This window comes from Marmota marmota, unplaced genomic scaffold, assembly GCF_001458135.2.
Source record: "Marmota marmota marmota unplaced genomic scaffold, marMar, whole genome shotgun sequence".
Classification (NCBI taxonomy): Eukaryota; Metazoa; Chordata; class Mammalia; order Rodentia; family Sciuridae; genus Marmota; species Marmota marmota.
This window is the reverse complement of record NW_026000241.1, coordinates 14,394,286-14,416,746: the sequence shown is the minus strand read 5'-3', so window position 1 is coordinate 14,416,746 and position 22,461 is coordinate 14,394,286. Positions and strand designations below refer to the sequence as shown.

General features: G+C 39.9%; 1 protein-coding gene and 1 non-coding gene across 3 annotated transcripts in view; one reads left to right on the top strand and one right to left on the bottom strand.

The window, feature by feature from the left end:
- The window catches only part of LOC107145102 (myelin associated oligodendrocyte basic protein), a 46,812-nt gene that overhangs the window by 3,480 nt on the left and 20,871 nt on the right, over positions 1-22,461 (top strand). For both annotated transcript variants that reach the window (XM_048794694.1, XM_048794695.1), the window contains exons 2-3: positions 6,653-6,730; positions 22,205-22,414. In XM_048794694.1, coding sequence (XP_048650651.1) covers positions 22,209-22,414 — 206 coding nt within the window. In that variant the 5' untranslated portion in view covers positions 6,653-6,730; positions 22,205-22,208. The remainder of the gene's footprint in view (positions 1-6,652; positions 6,731-22,204; positions 22,415-22,461) is intronic.
- LOC125613838 lies at positions 19,165-19,272 on the bottom strand. The gene has a single exon (XR_007344436.1). It is a non-coding gene; the product is annotated as a U6 spliceosomal RNA (small nuclear RNA).

The window sequence follows — 22,461 nt, the reverse complement described above, 5'->3', positions numbered from 1 at the left end:
GGTGTGGAGGGAGGGAGGAGAGAGAGAGAGAGAGAGAGAGAGAGAAGAGAAGAGATCCAGAGACAGAGACACTCCACTTGCCAGATACCAAATATAAACCCCAAAGGCACGCCCCCAATGACTCACCTCCTCCAGCCACACCCTACCTGCCTTCAGTTATCAACTCAGTTAATCCCATCAAGGGATTAATTCACTGATTGATGGATTAAGGCTCTCTTAACCCAATCATTTCTCCTCTAAAACTTGCATTGTTTCATCTGTGAGCTTTTGGGGGACACCTCACATTCGAAAGCATAACAGATCCCAAGAGGAGGGGGACATGGGGACATGAAATTAGAGGAAAAGGGCCACATGAGGAAGTACCAGTTTCCTTGGTCAGGAGTCAAGAGGAGAAAGGGGGAAGCAGGGGTGGAAGTCTTTATTGTGGTTTTGTGGGGAACAGTGGGAAATGCAGGGTAAGGGACTAGGCAGGTTTAGAATTGTAGTGTGAATAATTTCTTGGGACTCTGAGATGTAGGATCTGTTCCAAGTTAACTGGGATCTGGCCCTGGGGACATTAGGACAGAGGAATATTTGTTCATCCTGTGAGAGCTTAATAAAGGAGGTAGTTGGAAAATCTGGGCTCTGGATTGGTTGATTTCCATATGAAAGGTGAGCTCACAAAGGAGTCATTGGCTATCTCTAGGAATTAACTAGTCCTGGGGAAGGCAGTCTCTTCAGGATCAGCAAGACCCCCATGCCAGAGCATTATGAACACAGAAAATAAGAAAATACAGTTAATACAGTTAGTGTCCACATCTGGAGTGAATGAACATGGGAAAGGAGAGCAACATTTAGAGGCTGGAACAACAGCATTTAAGAACCAGGACAGGGATTCCACCTCTTGGGTCCCCTTCTTCCTCCGGGAGAAGTCTTTTCTGCTGTCCTTTAATAAACTTCTAATAAACTTCTAATTTCTACTCTGAAAAAAAAAAAAAAAAAAGAACCAGGACATCTGATACGGAGGTCTTCATGGAAAGTGTAACTATTTTTTATGGGAGTTCAAAAATTAATAAGGAAGATAGAGGAATGGATTCTCAGAAATCTACAGAAGTGAGTTGTTTAGCAAACCATCACAAACATAGTGTCTTAAGGCTGTTCCCATTTATTACTTCACTGTTCTGTAGATCAGAAGTCCTGTAGGCTTGTCTATATCTTCTGCTTTGGGTCTCACAAGGACACGAAGTGGTTGTCTGCAGAGCTCCTGTCTAGAAGAAGCTCTGAAATCCAGGCTCACGCAGGTTGTTGTCAGAACTCACTCCTTGTGGTTGTTGGGCTCAGGTCTCTGGTTTGCTCCAGTCAGTAATGGTGGGTTGAGCTCTTCTCAAGCTAGGAGTAACTCTGGCCTTGTCTTCTGTTGCATTTCTCTGACCCCAGCTAGAGAAAGTTCTTGGTTTTTAAGGGTTTATATTATTTGACTCACCCAAATCATCCAGAATAATCTCCCTGTAAAATCCTTGGCCTTCACTATGTCTGTAAAATTTCTTTCATTACATAACATAACATAAGGTATTCAGAAGTTTCAGTGATTAGGATTTGGAAATTTATGGGGCAGTCCATTCAGCCTACTGCAGGGGGCTTAGGGTCAATGCAAATGTGAATATTAAATATACAGTGAGCACATACATTTTCTATGTATAGTCTAGAGTTTGCATAGAAATCAGGGAGCAGTATAAGTAGCAGTTACCAATCAACCAAGGCATAAGACCTGGCTTAAAAAATCTGAAATAATACTCATATTATACTCATTTAAAGTCTCTCACATGGGATAATAATAACATTTACCCTCAGAGACATATGGGAGGGATCTTCACAATACCTTCATGCAAAATGTTTTCAAGAATAACTGAAGTCAATTACTTAAGTTTAGAAACTGGTTTGTTATATTTTAAAAGCAAGGTATTAAAGGTCTAACGTGGAAGACAAACATTTTTTTTTGAGGGGGGAAAGGGACTCCATCATGTTAGGTCCTTGATGTGGAACTTTGGTGACAGAATCCCACATTTCACTTCCCCTCTCTAGTCAGTAGCCAAGAACAACTGTCCAAGAACTCTGGGTAAATGCAGAGCCTCTTGGTTAAGGAGGCTGGAAGCTAACTTATGACATGGAGTTGTACTGAGACTTCCTTCTTCCTTTTCCAAATCCCCATTGTCTACATCCCAAGTCTGAAGATTTGTTTGTTTTAGAGGAAAGGCCAAGAAGTCCAGTCTGTGTTGCCAGAGGAAATCAAGAGATACAGGAACAGGGAAGTATGTGTTTTCTCCCAAGACTGGTGTGGGTCCCGAGCCTTCACCACTTGGCTCCTGGTCTGGGAAGGCCAGGCTGTCCCACATGGAATAAGGAACGATATCTCTGGAGAGAGAGAAGGTGAGGGAGGGAAAAAGGGAGAAGAAATGGCAAGGCTCTGGCTCTCTTACTGATCCAAAGGCAAAAAGTAAACCATGAGCAAGAGAAAATATATGTACAGCCCACGGGCATAGGAGATCTTGCTGATCATGTCATGGAAAGTTGGCTCTGGCACTTGCACATGGAAACTTATGACTTAGAGGAGGCAAATATATCGGTATAGAAGGCTTAAGAAATTTTAACTAAAAGTAATAATGGACAAAACTGTAAGTTAAGCAGGTAAACCTCAAACATTAAATTCCAGTCAGAGGGAGTAACAATTGACTTTTATATAATTAAGATAAATGGTGCATTCACAGTCTATTTCAGACTCCCTGTAGGAAACACAAGGGACCAGACACTGGTACTGAGAGACACGGAGAACCTTCTTAGGGCTTCAGTTCACTGGAAAACTAGACTGTGCTTGGGCATCACCTTCTCTTTATAGTCAATATTTATTTAAGATAACTTGGTTCTCAGATAAAGCTACTAAGTTTTCAGAAGTGAATAGAATGGTAGAAGCTAACTAACTTATGTTGAATAAATTGGGGACTTCAGAACCACAATGTTTTCTGTAGTTGAAAAGCTTTTTTTCTGTATGGTTCTGTCTTACATATAACTTTTTAAAATGAACATTCAAGTTTCCAAGTAGTTCCTTGGTGCCCACCAATGCTATTAGCTGATGTTCATTAGTTATGAGTGTGTAGATAACTTGATGTCAATATCAGGTTAATTAGAGGAAGTTGAGGAATTCTGAGTTAACTGGAACCCTCCATTCAGGTATTTATTCTCAGTTCTTCACAAGCTTTTGACACATGTCATTCATTCATTCATTCACTCATTCATTCACTCATTTACTCACTCAAATATTTATTGAGAGTCCATGTGGCAGGCAATGAGCTAGCATCTGGAGAGTTTACATTTTTGTGGTAGTGGAAAAAAAATCGTATGCAACCCCAACAATAATAAAAGCAAATGAGAAGCACCCCAGGAAGCTATGTAATTGTGAAATGATGGTGTTTATTGTTAATCTAACTAAATGACCAGAAATTTTTTTCTCTGAGAAAGGGGTGTTTGACTTGAAATTTTCTATTCTCAAACAGGCATTGCAAGCTCAGGAGGGTATTTCTGGAAAAGATAATATTATTATCAAGTGTCCAGGGTAGGCAGAACCATATTTTATGGTTATATTTGAATAAGGAGAAGCAAGAGAGCTAGGGGGGCTAAGTATCTTTTATAGCTCCCCTTTTCCTGACTTGGCTGGTTTTTAGGAATCCTCACAGATTAAATAAGTTATTATCATGAAACAGATGCTGACATTAAACAAAATGCAGACTCTGAAATTATCTGTACATCTCCAGTATATGCATCCTTCCCCTAGGAGCCATTTATTGCCTAACTGTTTCTCCTTCTCCATGAAATTTTAATTCTGTAGATATTCGACATATTGTTTATGCATTGTACATATCTCTATGCTTTGTTAATAAAAAGAACAAGATGTTTTTAGTCCCCTGCGCCACTTTTCATGCTTTTCACTCATCTTCCTTTAATGTTAACATTTTACACAACCATGAAGTTCAATTAATAAAACTGATAAATTAACATTGATACAACATTATTAACTAACTACATCCCTCATTCACGTTTCACAAGTTTTACCCACTAATATCCTTTGTCTATGTCAGGATCGAATCTGGGATGCCCCATTGCGTTTATACTGTAAATTAAAGAGATCTCTTTAATTTTATTTTTTCTGTAATGGTTCCTCAATCTTTCTTTTTCTTTTTTGACCTTGAGACTTTTAAAGAACACGGATAAATGATTTGTAAAATGTATTTCCATTTGAATTTTTCTGGTGCCTTTTCTTTTTTTTTTAATTGGTTGTTCAAAACATTACAAAGCTCTTGACATATCATACTTCATGCCTTTTCACAATTAGATAGATCATGGTTATGAATTATTGAAAAGAATCCCAGAGATGATGTTCCCTTTCAGTGTGTCGCATCTGGGTAAATGATGATGATCTTTCTTCTTACTGATAATGTTACCCTGCTTCATATTATTAAGGTGGTATTTTCTAAATTTCTCCACTATAAAATTATTATTTTTTATTTTTAATTAATAAATATTTCTGTGGAGAAGAGATATCTTAAGACTCTGCAAATATCCCGTTTTTCATTGAACTTTCACTTATTAAATTTAGCATTCATTAGTAAATGTTGCTTGAAGAAATTATTATTGTGTTGTTCTAATGGTGGTTTATTACTTTGTTCATTGCATATGCATTCACTAATTGGAATTTTCCTTTCAGAAATAATTTATTTCTTTTCTCTTCAGCATAGTTATATGACTAATTTTATTCGATTCATTAATCACATTTATTTGTCACCATCTGCATTCCATCTTGAGTTCCCTCCTATTCCCTATATCGTGATTGGTTTTTTAAAATATGTATTTTTATTCCATATTGAAATTTCTCATCTTCTCATCCATTGTGCTCATCTTTTCTCTAATTTCTTTCACATATTGATAATGGTAATCTCTGGGTCTGCTTCCATTGATCATTTTGTCTCTTGATTTTTCAGTTTCCTTTTGTTTCTTCAAATGTCTAGTAATTTTGGTTTTCAGTTTATTTTTTGTAAGACGTTGTAAATAACAGATTGTAGAGTTTCTGGTTTATGTTAAATTACAGATGGATCACCTTGTTAGGACATGCCTATTTGATCTTTTCTTATTCCTAGGAGTGGTCCCTATCTGGGTGAAATCTCCTGGTGTCTCAACTGAAAGCTTGGGGTGTTCACTAAGGTCTTACAATGTTTCCCCAGTCGTGTGTGAACTCTGAAATCTCTTCTCAGTTATCAGCCTCTTCAGAGATTTTTATTCTTAGGTTTCACACAGTATCCACCTGCATTTGCACAATTTTGGATTTGGCCAAGTAGCTGAGAGAAAGTATAAATATCTCTCCCCCTTTCTGTTATTCTCTCCTTCACCCTTTTATGTCTTAGCATCCCCTAACTCTGTGTCTGTTTCTTCCTCTCTCTGCATTGGCTCTTTCTCCCTGCATAACAGTTTGGAAAATATCTTTAGAGAAAAACCAGTATATGTGTGGTTCACCTCCTTTGCTTCCTTCCTCTCAAGGATTATATCCCTGATGTGTTTACTGTTCAGTGCTTGAAAAAATTCTTTCGTGTATTTTGTTTAGTTTTCTTGTTTTCACTGGGAGTGTAAATTTGAGACCTGGTACTATGTACTGTATCATGACTGATCTTGTTTGTTTTTTTTTTTTAAAGAAAGTTTGCAGACTTAGAGCTAGGCATGATGGTGGTTACATGCTTGTAACACAGCAATTTGGGAACTGAAGCAGAAGGATCGTAACTCTGAGGCCAGCCTGGGCAACTTAATGAAACCCTGTTTAAAAACAAACAAACAAGCAACAAGAATTTCAATTATTCTACCAAGTAGGTGGTAGAACATGCTAGTAATTCTTACCTGATTTGAGTTAAAACTCAGAAAGACATATGTGGTTAGTCATTATACAGGGTTACCAATTACATCTTTATTACTAGAAGAGCAAATTATCTACGAAGATAATCAATCCACATTACAAATTTCTTTTGGGTGTTATTTTTATGTCTAGAATCTTCATAATTTTTAAGACTCCCTTTGTTCAAATGAAACTTCCAAGATCTGCTATATATCAAGAGAGGAAGGAGCATAAGGTTATGATTAATCACATTAATGTCCATGTTGCATAGGAAAACAAGACAGATACCTGTCAAAGTTTTCACATCTGTCTTCTCAGAGCTCTAAGGGAGAACTTTCCTTTAACCCATTACTGATTCCTTTGATTGTGAATATTTGCATTTTTAGAGATAGACTCTAGAATTTTATTAATTAGTATAATAAGCAAAAACCAAGCTTGTGGAGCTCAAATTCACTAGAAGAAATGGAAAAAAGACTGAAAACGTTTTATTTAGTTATAGTAAATTAATTGGAAGTATGTCTTTTTTTTTCTTGAAGGTAAGGTGGCTTTAAAAACGTTTGCATGTGATTTTGTGACTATGTCTTTCTCCCAACCCCGACTTTCAGATGACATCTAGATCAAACATCATGATCCTTCCTAGGATGGCGAGAGTGGAGCTCCATACAAAATCTACTTGAATTATTTACAACTTGAGTAGCCAAAACACTAATTAACCAGAATGCATTCTACTGCTTCATTTTTTAGGACAAAAAGAAGCCAATGATACCAAGACAAGCTCATAACAGAGATTTAATCACCAGATGTGTACGCATGAAAATACAGGTACAAATGAATCTCTTCACCTTTGGATCTGCATCTAAATTGTTGCATAATGAGTACGAGTATTCAGAATTTCACAGTAGAATCAGCAAAAGAACTTGCAAGAAGAGTTAAACACTTTTGCAGTATGCCCAGGAGTCTCACAGCATTCTAGATTTGGGGAGTAGAAATAAAACAAACAAACAAACAAAAAGAAAACAACTCTGTATCAGAGTGTTTTTTGGCCCAAGCCACCATTTTTGTGCACACTTGACAAACCTATGTACTGTGCACGACAGTCATCCTATGAACAAGACTAATTTTCCTTATGTCCTCAGACTCCACTCGGGGAAATTCCTTCCATTTCTTTGTCTTAACTGAATCTCCCCAGTCTTCTGAGAATAACATTCTCGAATGGGGCCGTGTTGTGCTTCACGTAGCTCCAGGTTTGAGAGTTTGGTCAGTGTCTTCCCCTGCCCCCTTTCAGGCTGCTAGACTTTCACTCTCTAGTTAAATCTCTACATTTTGAAGCTTGTCGTCTATTTCTTATGGGGGGGCCTTCACCTGATCTCACTCGGTCACTTCTCCTCCTTATTCACTGATGGTTTTATTATCAGAGCCCTCACTTCTTTTCTACTCCAACTCCATTTGTCAACTTGGATGACTTTAATAGTAATGCCAATGAGCTAACTCAACCCTCCAGTGAATTATATTCAGTCTCCTCCATCCATTGTCACTCTGTGGACCTTGTCAATACTTGAAACCACTGCATCAATCAAATAGCACAAACATCTAGCATTTCATTTGCAGCCTTCCTTTTTTTTCCAAATTGCTTTTTTAAGTGTCCCACTACAACCATTCTTCACTAGGTGCTTCTAGTTGACTTGCCTTTCCATTTCCCCTGTCTCTTTATGAATTTGTTCACCAATGTATTCATCAATCACTCTTTTATACCTTCTCTTTCTTTATATTACTGGTAGATTCTAAGATTCATTGTTTCAATTATTCTCTTGCAAATTAACTGGCAAATCTCAGCCCTGGATCAACCTATCTATCTTCTCCATGTCTATGCAAACTGCTGAGAATAATTGGAGAGAAACATGGTGGAGCAGACTACCCATCAGTGGCCAGTGAGCTCATCTAGACCCTGAAAACTTCCTGGTACCCTGGCACATTTCTACAAAATCTCTTTAAAACTTATTCAATTCTCAAATCTCCTCCTCTCATAGCTGACACCCTTGCTTCCAATTTCACTGGAAAAAAATGAAGCTAATAGATAAGTACTTTGCTCAGCCAACTGTTTTCTCTCTTCTAACAAAGGCCAACCACTCTAGCTCCTCAAGGTTGTCCCTAGAACATTGATCATTCCCTCTTTCTGATTCAATTTCAATTTCCTCTTTTGTAGCTGGACCTTTTCCATCGGCATCTATGCCTGCTCTCAAGTGTCTCATTGCCTCAAATTAACCCATCACTATAACCAACCAATCACCCCTTTGCCCCCACAAAAAGCCTTCTGGAAACCACATGCATCTTCAGCTACCACACTCTCCCTTACTCCCTTCTCAAACTTCTGGCCCGCATTGTCTGTAGTTTCTCTCCAAATCTTTAGCCATTATTCCTTTAGCAAACCCTCAACTCGAACTCTTGTTTCCACTGCTCCATGTGAACAACTTTGGTTAATGTCACCAATTCTCTCCACGCCACACAGTTAAATATGTTTTCCAGTCCTTACATCACCCCACCTCTTGGACTCATTCTACAAGGCTGTTGACTCCCTCTTTTGAAACATTCCTTCCCTTTGGTTCCCGTGATGACACATGTTCCCCACTTTCTTCCTACTCTTCTGACTCTTTTATCTTTTGCCATTCACTGCACTGCAAACTTGGAGTGCCCCAAGGCGCAGTCATAGTTGTTTCTCATTCCACATCCTGCTCTCAAGACAGTGCCATCCACCCTCTAGGCTCAACTGGCATCCACACTCCATCAGCTTTCAAACTCCATATCCAGCTATACTTCCTCTCTGACTGTCCATCTAACATCTCCATTTGGATACCTTTGATCACTTCAGAAAGACCCTCCCACCTGCCAGCCCTGTAGAAAATCACGGGATTATTCATCCCCACACAATAGCAATGTAAATGCTCATGTGCATAAACCAATCTTTTATATATAAGAAAACAAAGCATGTCATGTTATTTGTGTATCATTTAGCAGAGTACCATAATTATTGTGTGCTTTTCTGCCTCCACTATAATGCCTGAGGTTTTGACTCCTAAAACAACTACTAAAATATATTATTTGTGTGCTTGGGACACCAATCTTTCATTCTTTCCCCAGAATGGCCAGAGTCAAGTAGATCTTATTTATCAGAAAGGGGTTCTGCTCGGTTCCAGGAAGTAGTTGTCTACAGGCCACTAAAAGTGGTCCCTGGACCACTTTAGTTTGTCCTCATTGCCCCAAAACAAAGCAAAGCAATGAGAGCATCCAACAAGCCTTTGTTTTGGGTCCCCAAGTGGGTAGTGACCTCCAATATAATTAGAATCCTCTTATTCAATTACTTTTTCATAGTCTTGGCAGGTCCCCAAATCAGTATTGGATTTTTGGCATCTTGCTGCCCTCTGTGGAAAAGCACCCTGATTCCAAATAAATATTTGTAAGAAATTTTCCATTACCTGTCACTGGTTTGTTACCAATGATCTATTGTTCAACTTTTATTGTACTCATTTGTAAACATAATCATCGCCAAGGAGCCAAGTGAATAAGCAGGGACAAATGGAGAAGATGATCTTTAGAAACAGCATTTAGTAGTTAGGACCAATGTTCAGGTCCTGCCTTTTTGTATTTTTTGCTGTGCTGGACTGATTAACACAGAAGCCATTGTCATTACTGTGTAAATCTACACGCCTCCAAGGAAGGCATTAGCCTCTGGCCTGAGAGAAGATTAGCAAGGCTTTAGGGACTACCACAGGCCTCTAAGGGGGTTGGTGAATGTGGAATGAACTTCCTCTGCAGTGAAAATCAATTGCTTTTGTCACAGTTGGAGGCATTGGGGCTGAGCAGTTTTTGGAAGCCTGTAGTGGGGTCATGTAAAAGAAAACCAGAGCCTGGAGTGGAAGGTTTGAAGCACCCCCACCCCATGATCGTTCTGGAATAGCTCTTCTGCCATCACACCTGTGCGTTATTCCCCGACAGGAAGCCAGGGGTTTTATTGGCAGCCAGGGGCTCACCACCCTATGATGGTTCCTGGTGCCAAATGCAGAGGGCAATCAGTGTTTGCTGAACCGATGAGCCCCCTTAGGACTCTGACTTCTCCATCTCTCTCACTTGCAAAAAAGGAGCTATTGTGAGATTGGAGGTGAAAGGAAGTTAAGCCCTTGAATAGTGCTGGTTTGTGTTTCATGCCCTGTCTTTGCTCTTATGATTCTTACTGGGACCTTTGGTCTAATTTCACTTTGTCGTTCTTTTAAGTAGTCCATCCATCTCCTAATCTATTATGACAGGCCACATTCCATACGTGGATGTTTCTGAGCTTTCTATCCAGCTCCATTGATCTGCTGGTTTTTTTTTTCCAAGCCAATATGCTATTATTTCAATGAGTGTAATTTATGGTGAGTGTTGATATTTGGTATGACAAGATTTTCTTCATGTTCAAAATTATCTCTGTTAATCTTGGTTCTTCATACTTTTATAAGACCCATGGGATCATCCTGTCAGTTGTGTGAATATCTGATTTCGATTAGAATTACATTAAATCTGTAGATTTACTTGCACTGTATTGATGGTGTTGCATATTTCTCTTTCGGCATTCAAAAATATTTTGTAAATTTTTTCACGAGGCTCTTGTGTTTCTTTTAGCTGATATATTTCTCTCTCTAGGTGCCCTGTGGTTTTATGGTATGATGGTCTCTTTTATTTTATATTTTCCAATTGGATCCTCCTGATCTATGAAAATGACAGTGATTTTTATATGTTGATCCATGTCCAAAAATCTTGTTGGATTCTTTTTTCTTCTTTTTAATTCTAATTTTTTATATGGGTTTGTGTTGATGATGATTTCAAGAGCAGGGTTGACCAATAATAATAAATGGTAGGTGGTTTCCTTTTTGGAGAATCTGATTTGGATGGAGTGTTTCCAAGATTTCACCAGCAGAAGGCAATTCCCTCCCTTCCCACTATGCTAAGAATATTCATCATGAATGGACACTGAATTTCATGGAATGCTTTCTTAGTATTTAGTACTGATCATATTTTCCCCTTTCATTTATTAATATAGTAAATTATATTTACATGCCTTTCAAATTTAAACCAGTCTGAGATTGATGTCATCTGGGTTTTTATTACAAAACGTTTTACCTGTTGGATTGGAAAAATATTTGGGTTTGATAACCCACTTTATTGTGCCTTGGGGAAATGGTCATTTTCATATATTGCCCGTAGAATGATGATTTTGCAAACTCCATGGAGAGCAAGTTGGCAAGTCTACCAAAATGCATGGTATTACTTTCTGTCACATAACAAACACACACAGATAAAGACATGGCAATTGACAGGCAGGAAAGCAACTAGCTTTAGAGGTTTCAGTTCATGATCAGTTGGCCCTACTGTTTTAGGTCTGTGTGGCATATGGAATGGGGTGTTGGAGCAAAACTGCTCACTTCCTGAACATGACGTGAAAGAGACAAGGAGAAATGGATTGAGGTCCCACTATGCCCTTTGAAGTCATGCCTCCCAATGACCTAAAGACCTCTCATGAGGCCCCGCCTCTTAAAATTTCCACCATCTATCAATAACACCAAACGGGGGACCAAGCCATCTTAGTGAAATGATTTGCCATCTACCTAGTTTCTCTTGGAAATTCCCTGGATGTCCTTGCTTCTCTACCTGTCCTGGTTAATCTATCTACATGTCCTGGTCATCACTGGGCTTCCTTCCTTGCTCACTTTATACTGAGAACCTTAGAAATTTTGAAGCGTATGCTGATGCTTCTAGCCGAGGCAAATCTACTGGGTGGTATCATCAGCACGTTAGGTCCTTAAAAACATCTTAGACTTAATATGTTTGGCATATAATAAGTGCTCAATTAATATTTGAATAAACAAATGTGCAAAACTGTACTTTCGCTCCCCTCACCCAGCCTTCCTCCCCTCAGCACACTACTCCATTAGGCATTAAGCCCTGAGTCTGGCAGTCTTCCTGTCAAACCCCAGGGCCAATGCATCTTTAAGTCCTCTTAATTTGGCTTCCAAAATCCACCTCCACTGGCCGTGCCCTAGTCAGATTCCCTGTCATTCTCCCTGATTTCCTTGCGTTCACTCCTGTCTCCCTCCAGTTTATGATGCAAGGAACCTGAGCCATCTTCACCGGATATAAATGGGAAGACATTCATCTTCTCTGGTCAGACCTTCTAGCACCTTCCTATTTGTTTTGCTGCTTAGCTCACCTTCAAGGCGCTGCCTGCTCTTGCTTGATGGACCCCCTCTACACACCCACCCCTTGTGCTCTAGTCATCCCCCTTCTTCCTGGCTTCTCAAGCACATCGGGTCTTAGGGATTCTGTCTGGAACTCTCTCCTCCCCCACATGTGAATGGTTCCCATTTATCCTCTGGATCTCAAATTAAATGTCACCACTCCAGGAATCCTTTCTTAGCCCCTCAATCTAAATTTGTCTCACTGTTGGATTTCCTCCTAGAGCCTGGTTCCTGTCCCCCAGAGCCCTAATCACTCTTCAGTTATATGTGCAGTAGACTAGTCATGAGGTGACAGATGAGCTGGTAGCACCTCCTTTTCAGTCGCCTAAGCTTGGAGAATATAGGCACCTTCTTTGTCTTGTCTACGGCTGGCGCGGCGCGTACAGGTACTCAGTACATCTTCCAGCAGGTGGCCGAGTGTTAATACCCTACGTTGGCATTTGCTTTCAGTCATCTTATGAGTATATTCTTTACACGTGTAGCCCAATGTCATGGAGCTTTTTCTGTTAATGGGATCTGTTGTGGGGTCACAAAGAAGTTGTCTTAATGGCTCCTATCTATAGAGGGCCTTCATCAGTCTTAAAATTAGTGCTGAGAATGGTTCTCCAGGGCACAAATGTCTCACCTATTTGAGGCAGGATCCTGGCTTCTGTCCCAGTCCCCTGCTGCAGATGCTACTCCTGGAGGTGCATCAGGGTACCTGAGGGAGCTGAAAGCACTCTGGAGGTGGACCACCACCCTGATTCTGCTGGCTTTGGCTAGGATGGCTGGCTCTCCAGAGATGCTGCCTGCAATAAGTGATCTAGCCTCCTGCTGCATTCAGTTGGTATTAGTAAAGGTATTTGTTAGGTCTTTCCAACTCCCTCATAAGCACCCTTTAAGAGGGCTGCCTAATATCAAGTTAGTCTTCAAATGAGTATGGGGTATTTCCAGGACTAAGGACTTACAAGAAATGCTAACAATTAAATAAAGATCAAATTGTTACTGATTTCATTGCATCTTTATGAAAATGCACAGATTTCCCCACTCACCTTCTCTTCTTTGAAAAGCTAGGCTGATTTTAGGAAAGATAAAGTATAATGAATACTTCACTTTTTTTTTTCCATTCTGGCCATTTCTTTACCATCTCTGTTTCTGGCAAGTATGCAGAAGTTAAGCTTGGGATTTTCCTACATCTTCCCTCTAGTAAGTAAAATTCCACTTACTGTTTTCCATGCATATTCTTCTATCATTACTGGAAATGCATTTCATTCCTGTGCCCCCTCACAGAATGAAAGGTTAAAAGATCAAGGGCATTGATTTTTCAGACAGTAAATATTAAATTGTGAAATGGAAACACGGCTTAGCAAAAATCCATTTGAGATTTATAAATATTTTAAGTGCTTGAAGTGAATTCTTTCATGCTTCAGGATGATTTGGTATTTTAAACGTTCGGCCTTTCAGCTTGCTCTTGCAACCAATATGTGGGACTTGCAATTCCTAGTTACTTTCCCTCCCTTTGCAGTTATTCCTAATCATCTGAATGCACAGAGGGTGGTAGTGTGGGCGTTAAAGAGAAGTTGCTGTCATGGACAGGAAGGACTCAGAAAAAAGAAAAGGGAATACTTTGGGAAGAACATGATCTCATTTGCTCAAGCTTTATGCACTTTGTAAATTTATGGGGGATTTTGTGCCCCACGGAGCACCTTCTTAGTTGTTGAGGGATGACTCCTTTATTATCTGTCTCTTAAAGTGGGAGCAAAGGAAGAGGCCTGGGATAGATAATTTATTATAACCATCCTCACCCTTTCTCTAGTGTTAGGTATGCTGTGATACTGTCATTCTCTGGACTGTGAATGACCAGTCAAGTTGTTGCCAAGATCCCCCAAGCTGTATGGACAGGTGTGGGTCACCCTAGACAATTGGTCTCACTGGCCACTCATGAGTTATACTAGCTCTTATTCACTTATCTTCTCTGGACCTGTCTCCTTATCTGTTAAACAAAGATACTCGTGATAGTATCTAAGACTATTGTGAGGGTTAAATGGATTAATAAATGTCATGCACTGAGAAGAATGTCTGACTCACAGTGAGTTGTCAATTCAGAGTGCTATTATTAGCCATCATTAGTAACCCATGTTTCCCAATAGGTGTGATTTTAGGGATGTTAAAGTACATTTTTGTTCTTTGTTATCCTTAGTTCCAAGTGGTCTGGCAGCTCACACATCAAGAATCATGCCAGGCTGGGCTTGGTGGTGCACACCTGTCATCCCAGCAACTTGGGAGGCTGAGACAGGAGGATTGCAGGTTCGAGGCCAGCCTCAGCAACTTAGAGAGGCCCTAAGCAACTCAGGGAGACCCTGATTCAAAATAAGAAAATAAAAAGGGCTGGGGATGTGGCTCCGTGGTAAAGATCCCCTGGATTTAATCCCCAGTATCAGAGAAAGAGCCCAGTATCAGAGAGAGAGAGAGAGAGAGAGAGAGAGAGAGAGAGAGAGAGAGATCCATGTCTTAGAGTTTCCTTTACAGTGTAAATGATTATCCCTTCTGCCAAGAAAACCAAGCCTTATGCTTTGTGTCCTCAGGTAGAAAAAGAACATGTTGGAAGGGAGTTTTTGCCAAAGAGAGGGAGGAGGAAGTGGAGACAGTCCTTCTAGCTCAAAGGAAAGGGGAGGGAGAGAGCAAAAGCTAAAGAGGCAGATGTTCAGCCCTGGGGCTGAAAAAGATCCTTTGTACCATTTACTGATCCCAAAGAAAGAGCTTAGGGGACTCAACAGAGGGGTATTGGACATTTCATTACTCATGCATTCTTTTGGGGGCAGTCAGCTGGGACAAAACGGAGGGCCATATCATGCCTACAAGCAGGGGGAATGTATGCAAGCTTAGGAATATATCAGCAGGTGGTGTGCCCACTGTGAAGATGGATTTCTTTCATTTTAAACCAGATTTGCTCTGCTTTGATCAAGGAGACAAGGGAAATGGCCAGTTCCCCTCTCCATTTCCTTCACTGTCACATTCTGAGGAGTCCTTCTTATCTCAACACCAGGAACAACACCGCTCCCTGCACACTGACTTGGGTTTACCCCCAAAGTAGATATGCATGTTTTCTCTTTCCTCCAGATAAAACCTCAAAACCATGGTGAAGATGTGCTCAGTGTGGTAGAGTCATCCGGATGGGTTTGCAATCGTGTGCATGTGTGCAAGAGGGATTGACGCACCTCAATGGAATAGTGTGGCTGGGCTGCAAGCCCCTGGGGGAGGCCTGTCCTCAGCCCCATCTGGCATGGCCTATGAGTGAGGGCACAGTGTGGCTGGATGAGGTCTAGGCCAGTGGCCCCAAGATACAGCTCTTCATTCCCTATGAGCAGTACATGGCTCGCATGGGGACCAGAGGTTTCCTCGAGTGGATGTGGAAACTATTGAGGAGGAAGCCTGTTGACCAGTGGCCTTGGTCAGGTCAAATGGTTAGCAGTGTATGTCATTTACGCCAAGTGAGGCCCGACAAGACTCCCAATGGCAGAGTCCAGCAGAGAAGACCACCACCCAGAATGGCCACCCCTTTGCTTATTGTCTTGAGTACACTCAGGTATCCCCATACTCTGTTCTACTTTGAGAAGAAATGGAGGGAGGTGAGAAATAGTCCTTTTAGGGAATTGAATTCTAACTACTCACTAGGAACAGATGGTTTAAACCAGACGTGATCAAGGCACCATAAATTCAGAGGTGCAACTCTCTCCCTTCCCCTTCCTTTCCCAACCACGAGATGAGTTGTAATCATCACTGCATTGATTTTATAATAAGGAAATTTAAAAGTTACATCCTTTTTTTGTATATTCAAGCTGAGTTTGAATATATTTGATATTTCTTGCTTCATTTGTCGACTTAAAATTTTTTCCCTCAGTATAAATTAAACATTCAATCCATTCTTTTCTTAATTCATGAAATTCATTCATTTCTTAATCCATAATATATTAAGAAGCATTGCAACTCACCGTGGCTCCATTTGTCAGCCATGATCCAAGATGGCAGCCACACCCATAAATAAATTGCTAGACTGTAAATTGTGCACATTAAAACAACAACAACAACAAAACTTCATCAGATAACTAGCAAATTTTTTCCAGAAAAATCAATCTTCAATCACACGTGGAACATTAAAAAAAATTGACTAGGTACTAGGCTATAAAGTAAGTCTCAAAAAATACCAGTCAAATTATCAAACATTATTTTCTCTAAATGCACTGAAACTTAAAGTTAAATGTAACAAAAATAACTGTATTCATTTGGAAATTTTACAACAGATTTTACAGATTCATTGATGAATTCAAGGAGAACTCATCCATATTTGAAAGGAAGCAATTTAATATTTGGGGAAGAGGAAAATTTAATATTTGTGGTGGGCTGCTTAAGTTGTACTGAAGGGAAAAGTTGTAGCCATAAATGCATGTGTGAGAAACACTTATTCAAGAATGAAGAAGAACAAGAACATAAACCTAAAGAAAATCCAAGAAGAAAAGAAATAATGAGCATATAAAGAAATTAACAACCAGAAAAGAGAAAAAAGAGAAGACATGAAAACCAAGAACTTGTTTTTGAAAAAAATAACAAAGTAGATATCCCCTGTCAAGATTGCACAAGAAAAATGGGAGAAGATATAATAAAATAACTATAAAGGAGGTTATAATTATAAATTTATCGTGGCTGGGGTTATTTGCTCAGTGGTAGAGCATTGCTTTGCATGTGTGAGGCACTGGTTTCGATCCTCAGCACCATACAAGATGAATACATAAAATAAAGTATTGTTTCCATCTACAACTAAAAAACATAATAAATTTATCATAGATTTGAGCAACTATAAGAAAATACCACAGATAACATTTTGTCTATAATTGAACACTTAAAAGAATGATTTTCCAACTCTAGTAGATAAATTTGAACAATAGGTAAGTTATAGCCTACTTTCTATTAACTATGTATTTACATGTAAATATTCATAAAGAAATAGTTGTTCAAATAATTTCAAGAGGTTAACTATGGGGTAAGAATCCAGGAGTTTGTATTATTTTATCCATTCAAGTTTTCTCAGTTTCAGCAGTGAATGTAGATTTTTAAAAATTCTACTAAAGGACTGGAATACAAGGAGCTGTGAGAGCACCTCCAAGCTCCATTCCAAGTTCACATCCTAGTCCTGCAAGTTGAGCCTTCTCGCCCTGGTAGGAAGGTCCTGGCCACCATATTGTTGTGAAGTCTCCAACTCCATTTTCCATTTTTCCCTTCCGGTGTGAAGTCTTTCTCCAGCTTTCAGTCTTCTTCATTTTAGGACACTGAGCCATGAGTCTCTGCAGCCTTAACCCATCTCCAGGTCCTGGGAGTCCAGTCTGGGCCTCCCACTTGAACATCTGCTCCACAGAGAGTGGGGTTGAGGAGAAGGAGTCTACAGATCAGTGTTGGAAGTAATTTAAGAATTAAGAAGGTGGAGTCCACCATTGTGGACTCAAATCCCCTGCCTCTTACTGGCTTTTTGAACTTAGTCATGTTCCTTAGATTCTCATTTTGAGTTTATTGATCATAATTCCACATTATGAAAAATAAAATATATAAAACAACCACCATACAGTAGGTGTTCAGTAAATGCTACCTCTTTTCTCTGCTGTTAGTTATATGCCTGTATTTGTAACTAACCTACTGGTTTGTTGGGAAAGAACGACTTGTGTATGTTGCTCTTGTTTAGCATGTAGAGCTTAACTTTTCTAAGCTGGAGGGTGGTGTGGGGTAGAGTTGGGAAGGAGTATACATAACCAATTAAGCATGTACCCACAAAATACCATATTTCTGCTACTGGGAGAAAGAGTTGGTATGCTAGAGCTTTCCACAGAATACAAACATTTGACTTAAGGAAGAGGAGGAATGTTCTTTTAAAAGCTGGATGAATTTCTAGCTGGTTGTCCTAGGACAATGGTAGTGTTCTTTTAGATAAGATGATTTCTTTGTCCCAAATTTAGGACCATGCATTGATGGATAGCAAGAGGTGAGGCCTCCCCCTGCTGGACATGGTGGGGAAGGCAGGGGGTGAAGGAAGCCAGGAACTGAGAAACTGAGACCCCTCCCATGGTGTGTTGGGAAAAGAGATGGGCATAGAGTGAGTGAGTCTACACTCGCCAGCCAATGGAGAATTCAGTAGGAATTCAGAGTCACAGCAGACTCAAAGTCTTCCTCTTCCCCCATGCCAGTCATTTTTTAGAAAGTTGGGGCACGTGCTCGATTTTCTGTTGTAATGGGTACCAGGGCCATTTGGGAAACGATGACCCCAAGAAGGCAGGGAGAATTGAGAATGTCTGAGATTCCTGTTGAAAGCACAGTGACAGTCCCTGTGTGCTTGGTACCTTCAGAAATTGCTACTGCAATGGCTAGACCTGAAGTGTTTTACTTTAGCAATTTTCATGGTGGGAGACACTTGATCTGAACTTTGCAACATGTATGAGATTTGGGTAGGATATGGCAGGTCTTTAGGATATGAAAAAGAATATACAAAAAATGTTTGGTTTTGACTTTTTAATTTTTTCATGCCTTTCTTTCTTAAAAACATTTTTCTTTTCTATTTATTTTGACATAATTGAAAAATCATTAAATATAATTTGCTCATATTCAGTCACCAGTATTTACCCTCTTCTCTCTTTCCCTGTTCTCTTCCCTCTACTCTACTGATCTTTCTGTTATTTACTTTTGGATTTTTTTTTCTTTTTGATCAGTGTCTTGTGAATATACCTGATGGTGAGATTCACTGTGGTATATTCTTATATTTAAACAGGAAAGTTAGGTTAACTTCTCTGTTCTTCCCTTACCCCATCTCTTCCCCTTCAGTTCCCTTCATCTAGCCCACCTGTCTTCCTCCTTTTTGATAGAACCTTCCACCCCCTTCCCTCTCTCTCTCTCTCTTTTCCTCCTTATTTTGGACTAGCTTCCATATATATGAGAGGAAACATTGGACTTTGGCTTTCTGAGTCTGGCTTTAAAAATATGGAATGATTTATGAATTTGCAGGTCCTCCTTGTCCAGGGGGCCATGCTCATCTTCTCTGTATCATTCCAACTTTAGTATTTGTGCTGCCAAAGTAAGCACTCTTCAGAAGATGTATAAGGAATTAGACGCTGTAAATAAGCTAGAGTTTCTTGTTGGTCTATGAATGCCTGTTGGGATAAAGGGCTTCTTTGGATATTGCTGGCTAGCTCCTCCTTCTGAAAATGGAGGAATTTCTGAGAGGTTATGGATTGTCCTTCCCCTCTGAACATCCCTGCTACTTCTTCCTTGGCTCCTCTTCTTAGCTTGAGGGTTGACCCACCTCTCTTCCAGGGAGCCTTCCCTTGTCTGGCTCCTCACTTACTTCATGAGCATCTCATCCATCCCAAGGTTGTGCCTCTTTTTTTTTTTTAATAGGTGAAGGATCTCAAGATGGCAGCTTAGCTCCCCACTGTTGGATGCCCATCTCTTCATGCACGTCCTGGACACTTTAAACTCAGAGTGTCCCAGACTGATGGGATGATTTCAGTCATTAGGGTTCGACACTTTAGAGTGACAGGTTGGTCCTTTCCTTCCTCATCACCTGCACCTTGGTGCTATTCCCTTGCTTACACTCCACTCTGCATTTCAGGGAAAAGGCTCTCAGAGATACTACAATTCATCCCTATGTGTCTTTGCTTAGGTGACCAACATTTCCATCCCTCCACAAGATTTTATGTCTGATTGACACAAATCTTAAGGCCAGATGAAATGTTTCTTTCCATGAAGTTTTATCTGGTTCTGTTGCCCAGTATGTTATCTATTGCTGTGCCAGGTTTATCTGCATATTCTCATGTTCCGGAGCATTCTGTCTTTTCTATTGCTTTTCTTGATATCTGTGTTACATTCTTCCCTCAATGCTCTGAGCTCATTGTGAGCAGGATGTTTACCTGATTCATTCCCTTACACTTCTCAATGATATTTACATATTTGGGGTCAATAAATTAGTTTTGTGGTCACTAACATACTATGTGCATCCTAGTCACAAATTTGTCTATATCTCCAGCTGATGGAGAAATTTCTTGAGGTTGTGACTAAACATGATTTAACTTTGTGTCTGCTACATCAACTGAGCACTGTGCCTGGAGCAACCTAAATATACAATAAATGTTGAATTGAATGGTTGATGGGAACTCCACTAATGATTTAGTATTTATTACACCTTGAAGATGGGACATTAAATTTTTGCATAAAGCAGGTGAACCTATAAGGGATATTAAGAAGGGGTTTGGGACAGAAATCTAGGAGAACATGGTATCACAGAAAAGGGAAGAATTTATGTGGAGAGAGGACCAAATAAGGAGACAACTGTCTTAGCAGTTGGAGGTCTTTGGGGATCCATTTCTTTTGAGAAAGGAACAGAAGCCAGAGTGGAATGTATTGAGAAATGAATGAGAGCTATAGACATCTCTCATTGGTGATTTTAAGAGAAAAAATGATGATTTTGGGAGAAAAACAGTATTGATCATTTTGCCTACTGAAAGGAGGAAAGTAATAGGGAAGGCAAATAGATGTTGGAGTGGGATCCAGAGATATTTTTTCTTTTAAAATGGAAATATACAGCAGGGCATGGTGGTGCACACCTGTAATCCCCACAGCTCAGAGGGCTGAGGCAGGAGAATCACAAGTTTCAGCCTCAGCAATTTAGCGAGGCACTAAGCAACTTAATAAGGTCCTGTCTCTAAATAAAATATAAAAAAAAATCTGGGGATGTGGCTCAGTGATTGAGTGCTCCTGAGTTCAATGCCACTTCTCAAAAAAAAAAAAATTAGGGAAGAAGACCTTCCTAAGAGAAAATATAAAAAGCTGAATAAGAGCTAATAAATTTATTTACACAATAATTATTTTTGCATGATAAAGGCATATGAAACATCAGGGAAGAGCATTTGTAACCTATGTAACAGATGTAATGCATAATTTGGATTATCATAAACTAAAGTGAAAAAACATATTTTTTAACCTATATGCTATTTGTTTCTCAGCCCTCCTTCCTGTCTGTAGCAGAAGATCTCACATTAAAGAACAAAAATATGAAAAAAATCTCCTTAATGTAGTTTAGTTGTCCTTAAAAACCCAGATCACACTTTCTGTCTTCATCCTTCTCTGCTGCCCTTGAACTTTTGTATCAATTTCTGTTGGCCCACAATTCACTGTTTTGTAATTACACACTGCACATCTCTTCCAACGTGACCTTGAGTTTGTCAAGAGCAGGAGTGTTCTCAGTGCCCAGCACATTCTTATCACCCACCATAGTTGCTGACTCTTGTTGATAAATAGTCACTTAAGTTCCTGGTGTGCTTCAGTGTTTGGAGTGTTAGTTGGGACATTTTCTGCAATTTTCTCACTTTGAGAAGAAACATTTTCAGCCCTTTGCAGGCTCTATTGGACCTCTGCTTAGTCAGATCCCATCCAAGAATGACTATGCTGATTTCTAGCGTCATAGATTAGTTTTACCTATTTTTGAACCTCATGTAAAGTGAATCGTACAGCTCACATCCTCTGGTGTCTGACTTCTTTTTGCTCAGCATTATATTTGTGAGATTCAAATGTGTGTATCAGTTTATTCTTTTTCATTGCTGTGTAGTATTTTATTGTATGAATAGTGATTATAGTTTTAATAATAAACTAATTTTTTTTTTTGCTTTTTAGACAAATGGCCTTTCCTAAATCTATATTATTTAGCCAAAATATGTTTGGCTTTGTAATATTTTTCCTATCCTGTATAGATTTCTGAAACATAAGGAATAGTCAGATGCATACTTTTCTTTTTTCTATAAAGCATGACTTTAAAATTTTGAAAATAAACATCAATTTAGTTTCCTTCTGTAGAGTTGGGCAAGACGTTGAGTTTCTAGGCTTTCGTTCTGTAGGGCCACCCTGAATATTAACTGGGACAGTGGGAGTCACAGGGGGGTGGCCTCCTTGGGTGGAAACCTCCCTTTCCTGACAGCTCTGTTTGATGTCTCCCCATCTCTCCTACGTGGACGATTTCCAGTGAGATGAGTCAGAAAATGGGTAAGGAGGGTCCCAGACTCTCCAAGAACCAGAAGTTCTCCGAGCACTTCAGCATCCACTGCTGCCCGCCCTTCACCTTCCTCAACTCCAAGCGGGAGATCGTGGATCGGAAATACAGCCTCTGCAAGAGCGGCTGCTTCTACCAGAAGAAAGAGGAGGACTGGATCTGCTGCGCCTGCCAGAAGACCAGGTGAGTGAGTGGCCCCGCTGCCCCTGGCGCCGGCGCTGGGCACCCGC